We start from the raw sequence: 6,005 nt of genomic DNA, 5'->3' as shown, positions 1-6,005 counted from the left end.
TAAACAGAATCCCGTGTGCTGCCATGGACAGTGTGAAGATGGAATCTGTCCAGATTAAAGAGGAGTTCCCTGAACTTGAACCTCTCCCCATTCGAGTGGAGTTCTCTGGGCTGACTTCCCTCCCCATTAAACAGGAGCTCTGTGAGATGCAATGTGACAGCAGTCAGCCAGAGGTCTCTGAGATTAAAGCTGAGCACAATGAATTGGAGATCCCCCAGACAGAAGAACCCCTTCCTGTTAAACAAGAAGAGGTGCTGGAAATTGTCTGTATTAAACAGGAGCCCCCTGAAGTAGAGTTTGATCACATGGAACCAGGGAAGGAAGAATCCGAGGACTTCAAACCAAACATCCCTGAGCTGGAGCCTGTACGCCTGCGGGAGTGTAGCGTGGTGCTGGGGAGAATCTGCATGAGAGAGCAAGGCGCTGGAGAGGAAGGCTCTCCCAACAGCACACAAGGAGGTGGAAAGAAAGATAAAGGGTCACATTCAGAATGCAGTCTAGCAGGTGAGTGACTCTCAGCAGCTGTGACTTTGTCATTCTAGATTGCGTGAAAGCCACAGTATGGTTTAAGGGAGGGAGCATAATGGTTAGATAACTTTACTTTTACTTTTTATTTTTTATTTTTTTAATAAATTTAGTTGTCGCCAATTTTTTACTCCGGTTTTTCTCCCCAGTTTGGTATGCCCAATTATTATCTGTTTCCTCGGCTCACTGCTTGCAACCCCCCTACTGACTCGGGGAACGGAGGCTGGAGCACGTGTCCTCCGAAACGTGCTTCTACCAATCCGTCATTTTACACACTGCGGATCCACAGCAAGGCCACCAGACCTATAGTGGTGGAGGACAAGACAGATCTGGAGGCTCCGCTACAGAGCCACAGACGCCCTATCGGTTACAGGGGACACTAGCAACTCCCGGTAACGGTCGGCTGTGACATAGCCTGGACTCGAACCTGCGATCCCCAGGCTATCGGGCACATCCGCGTGGAGCGCCTTTGCTGGATGCGCCACTTAGGAGCCCCCGATTACTTTTAAAACCTGTCCAATCCGGCATTGCTTGAGACTGGAAAGTGGTGCCAGATTAGAGAGTTACTGTAAAACATTGAATACTGACCTAAAGGTAAATTGACTAAACTATCTGAATACTTAAAAACCAGCTGTACTGCTGTACATACACACTGGAGTAAACACAGTGATGCTTCAGCAAACTCTTCACATGTTATTATCACAAGCCTGTTTAACCCATTCCCATAGAAAGACCTTCATGTGCTCTTACTGTAACTGCATGAGGATTCAGGTGCTTTCTGCTGCATTGATGGTTTCTCAGCGTTCGCTCTTTTGAGTTGGTGTTTATCCATTCTTTCAAGAGATAGCTTGTTACGTGGACGTTTAGACATGCATTGGCTATTCAACAACTGCACAATTCAGAATGGCGCTGGCTGGTCATGGTAGTGTTTACACAACATCTTGCTTCAGTACAGTAATGCGTCACACATCCGCCCTAACCGTTTATCCGCCATGATCAATCTCTTGAGCAATATTTGTTTATTATTGAACAGAGATTAGTTCAGAGATTGTAGATCCTACCAATGTTTTCATACACTGTGTTGTATGTGCTCCGTGCAAAGACAGAAAGCAGATGCAAGCAGTAGTAATGCAGAAAAACACAAACGAAAAATACGTTCTTATAATTGTGAGCGGGAGATGAAGTACCCGTAGCTTATTTATTGAGACAGCAAGATGTACTGTAGTGTGTGTGTGTGAAGGCTGCTGGGCAAAAAAATGCATATACACGCAGATGTACAGATTTTTAAGAATCTTCGCTTAAAAGACACAGACATGGTGATGCTGTTATTGGAATGCAGAAGATGAAGGCAACAAAAACTGTTTAGAATCCTGTCTTGTCATGGGAACGGTCTACTGTTAGTATATACTAGCATAACTAAACGTGTCAGTATTCATGTGCATATCTATACACAGACAGAGACTGTTTAAACTATGATATAGCATAGAGTTTAAATATTCATAAAAATGTACCAAAATACACATCCCTGGAGTTTATTAGCCTTTGCGTTAACAACTGATCGTTTAGTATCTGATGGATGGGAAGCAAAATTTTGGGCATGTGCGTTTCAGGAACGCATGAACAGAAAAGCTAGCGCGACCTCTGTATAATGGTATTTAAAACAGTTTTCATTTATTCGCCTTTTCACATATCTGCCCTAACTCTGGTCACAGTCAGATATGCGACAGATTACTGAATTTATTTTGTTTTACAGACTAGTTTAAAATGTAGAAAAGAAAAATCACATGAGCTGGTGCTGTAGTCAGATATACATTGATTTTAGGCAGAAGGGACAGATTCCACAAGAGCCAAGTTCTGGATTGTAGAGGGATCACACTATTCATTTCAAAAGAAATTTGATTGGGACCCCAAAATCATACCAAATTAGAATGCTGGTTTTCAGAAGGGCTGGATTAGACAGGGCTCTACAGCTATGGACAAAAGTTTGCATCATCATATATGAACATAATTTAGACCTTTTATTGAGCATCATGTAATCAAGAAACTATAGCATTATATTACAAAAGTCTACCGGTATTTCATGTTAGATTTTTAAATGTCACATTATAGTCTGTGTGTGTCTGTGTGTGTGTGTGTGTTTTTGTGTTTGAAATGATATCAATCCTAAAATCCTAGGTGTTGCTAAACTTTTGGCCGTAAGTGTATATTACTGATCATTTACAGTCTGTGTAACTGTATAAAATAAACTGCTTGTGTTTTCTGTCTATACTGGAGTCCTGTAACCTACTGTGTTGGGATTAAAGTATAGAAATTATAAATAGAGATAATTGAATTAACAAAACACATAAACCCTACATGTGTAGTGTAATGCTATGGCATGGGGTTGCACATTTCTAATGCACAGTGATGTATATCTGTACAACAATAAACAAGATGGAGCCATTCCAGTCTGATGCGGATTACACTACAGCATCTGTACAGACCCAAGATTAGAAAAAACTCATAAAATGCCATCATGAGAAAAAATATCATTGTAATCTAATGCTGAGGAGAATTATATGTTGTAGGGTTTGTCAGGGGAAATAGACCTGAAACATTACAGATTTTGATCCCAGGGCTCGGTTTCACCATCATCAGTATTTACTGACTTTGCTTGCACACTTTAAAGGCTTTAAGTTTAACTTTGCACTTTTAAACTGGTGTAACGCAGCGCAAACCCCACAGCTAAAATGCACATACTTTAGTCCACTTCACCACCTAGCCACATGCCCTAAGCCTACAAGCAGTCTCTCTTACTTTCTTGTTCGTGTTTTCCAGGTTCCAGTCCAGCAGCTAAAGTGAGGGTGGACAGTGGAGAATATCCAGACTGTGGGAAAGGTTTCACCCAGTTAGGAAACATGAGAACACACCAGCAAATTCACACAGGAGAGAAACTGTACTGCTGCTCTGACTGTGGGAAGAGTTTCAGTCGGTTAGAAAACCTGAAAAGACACCAGCGAATTCACACAGGAGAGAAACCATATTGCTGCTCTGAGTGTGGAAAGAATTTCAGGGATTCAGGAACCCTGAGACAACACAAGCGAATTCACACAGGAGAGAAACCATTTCACTGCTCTTACTGTGGGATGAGTTTCAGTCTTTCAGGACACCTGAAAGCACACCGGCGAATTCACACAGGAGAGAAACCGTATTGCTGCTCTGACTGTGGGAAGAGTTTCAATCAGTCAGGATCCCTAAAAGCACACCAGCGAATTCACACAGATAAACTGTATCACTGCTCTGACTGTGGGAAAAGTTTCAATGTGTTACAAAACCTGAAAAGACACCAGCGAATTCACACTGGAGAGAAACCATATTGCTGCTCTGACTGTGGAAAGTGTTTCAATCAGTCAGGAGACATGAGAAAACACCAGCGAATTCACACTGGAGAGAAACCATTTTGCTGCTCTGACTGTGGGATGAGTTTCAGTTACACAGAAGCCCTGAAAGCACACCAGCGAATTCATATAGGACATAGTATGTATTGCTGCTCTGACTGTGGGAAGAGTTTCAGTTTTTCAGGGTACCTGAAAACACACCAGCGAATTCACAAAGGAGAGAAACCATATTGGTGCTGTGAATGTGGAAAGAGTTTCATTAACATAGGAAATCTTGAAAAACACCAGCGAATTCACACTGGAGCGAAACCATATCTCTGCTCTGACTGTGGGAAGAGTTTCAGTCATACAGAATACCTGAAAGCACACCAGCGAATTCATACAGGAGAGAAACCGTATCGCTGCTCTGACTGTGGGAAGACTTTCCGTTTTAAAACTAACCTTCATACACACCAACGAATTCACACAGGAGAGAAACTGTATCACTGCTCTGACTGTGGGAAGAGTTTCCATGCTAAAAATGACCTGCAAGTACACCAACGAATTCATACAGGAGAGAAACCATATTGGTGCTCTGACTGTGGGAAGCACTTCCGTCAGTCAGGAGCTCTGAAATCACACCAGCGAATTCACGCCAGAGACAAAGCCCATGTTCGTTTAGAACAAAATGTTAACCTGGAATTATGAGTCCTTGTGTAATTTACTTTTTTGTAATCCCCTGCACCTGGTGTTAATTGTAAATTAGAGCCAGGTGCAGGGTATTTAAGGAATGCAGCCAGTCTGTTCAGGGCTGCTGAGAGAAGGAACAGAAAGTGTGCTCTGGTTCCGAGCAGTCAGAGTGAGGTACTGTGATAAACTGTGTGATTTTGTGGTTTTGGGTTACCAGTAAACAGCTTAGCTGTCCACGGTGTTAGTAAGAGGAATCCTGACTGTATAGCTAGTGCTTCAAGAAGGAGCTAGGTGTTTGTTTGTTTTGTTTATTTTCATTTGTGTTTATTAAAAGTGCACGCAAGCACTGTTAAAAATCAATTTCTGTTTCCTGGGTCTGATTTTAAAGGGGCAACGAACCATGAGAGTTGTGAGGATCGTTTACACCTTGTACAGGTGTAAACGTGTATATGTACACAAAACTATTAAATCTAAAGCATTGTTTCTAATACTACATAAAAAGAAAATATAACACGACTTCCGGTATGACGGCTGTATTGTACTCTATGGAGGAGTGTACGCATCTGCCAGCTGACTGTGCCTGCATCCAGGAGCTGTGCTGTAAACAGAGCCACAGTTCCACTGAACACTATTGTGTAAACTGATACATACAAACCTGTAAAACCGATTTTTTTTTTTTCTAAAAGTAATATAAAAAAATATATAACATATGTTTCATGTTAAGCACTTCAGTTATCCTACCTCTCATTTCAGTTTGCTGTATGCATCTGAGTGCAGCTTGCCGTATTTCAATCAAAATGACTACTTTCAAGATTAAATATTTCCTGATATATTCCCAGTTGCATTTGTGGAATAAAACAAAGGATTGTTGTCACCGAGGAACATTGAAAAATAAGCAGCTAGGCTTGCAATGAGTTGGCATCATGACAGTCGTAGCAATCTCTGTCTTCTAGTCAATCTACAAACAAAGGCTTGAAATAAAAAAAAAATGTAAAAAACGTGTGCTAGGAAGAGGAGGTGTGTCTTGTTTGTTGTATTTCCTGAGTAATTAACATCTTGAATGCAAAATGGGTCAAACTGACCCGTATGGTAGGTCTGGTGTTAAGAGCTTGAATTTTAAATGGTCAAAATGCTATTCAATAACTTGCACACTGATTGATTGTGTCAGAAAGTGGGCGGTGACGCGCACAAGTCGCAAGAGCTTCTGTACTGTCAGTTTAACTCTGGCTGTCAATGCAGTCAGCATCTGGGAGCGGGAATATGCAGAAAGGAAACTATTCCTCACCTCATCTGACGGATGAGTCAGGAGAAATGGATCATTTAGTGTGCATAATGAGGTTCAGGGTTTAACATTTAAACTTCATTAACTTAAATAAAGTAAATTTGAAGGGAACGAGTATCCCAACCCTGGTATGTGGCAACCCAGAGACAAGA

General features: G+C 41.6%; 1 protein-coding gene across 1 annotated transcript; it reads left to right on the top strand.

Moving 5' to 3' along the window:
* The first annotated feature begins 238 nt into the window (after positions 1 to 238).
* LOC121298817 (zinc finger protein OZF-like) lies at positions 239 to 4,856 on the top strand. The gene is made up of 2 exons (XM_041226050.1): positions 239 to 504; positions 3,343 to 4,856. The coding sequence occupies exons 1-2, from the start codon at positions 306 to 308 to the stop codon at positions 4,587 to 4,589; spliced, it is 1,446 nt and encodes a 481-aa protein (XP_041081984.1). The 5' UTR covers positions 239 to 305; the 3' UTR covers positions 4,590 to 4,856.
* Positions 4,857 to 6,005: the final 1,149 nt, after the last annotated feature.

The sequence above is a fragment of the Polyodon spathula genome, chromosome 24, assembly GCF_017654505.1.
Source record: "Polyodon spathula isolate WHYD16114869_AA chromosome 24, ASM1765450v1, whole genome shotgun sequence".
NCBI lineage: Eukaryota > Metazoa > Chordata > Actinopteri > Acipenseriformes > Polyodontidae > Polyodon > Polyodon spathula.
Note: the sequence above shows the minus strand (reverse complement) of the source record. Positions and strands in the feature narration are given on the sequence as shown.

What these genes read in the sequence shown, in the direction of transcription:
- LOC121298817 (XM_041226050.1), top strand. Translation starts at nt 306, where the DNA reads ATGGAACCAGGGAAGGAAGAATCCGAGGACTTCAAACCAAACATCCCT. An exon ending in TTCAGAATGCAGTCTAGCAG is followed by an intron (nt 505 to 3,342) that starts GTGAGTGACTCT and finishes CGTGTTTTCCAG; the next exon opens with GTTCCAGTCCAGCAGCTAAA.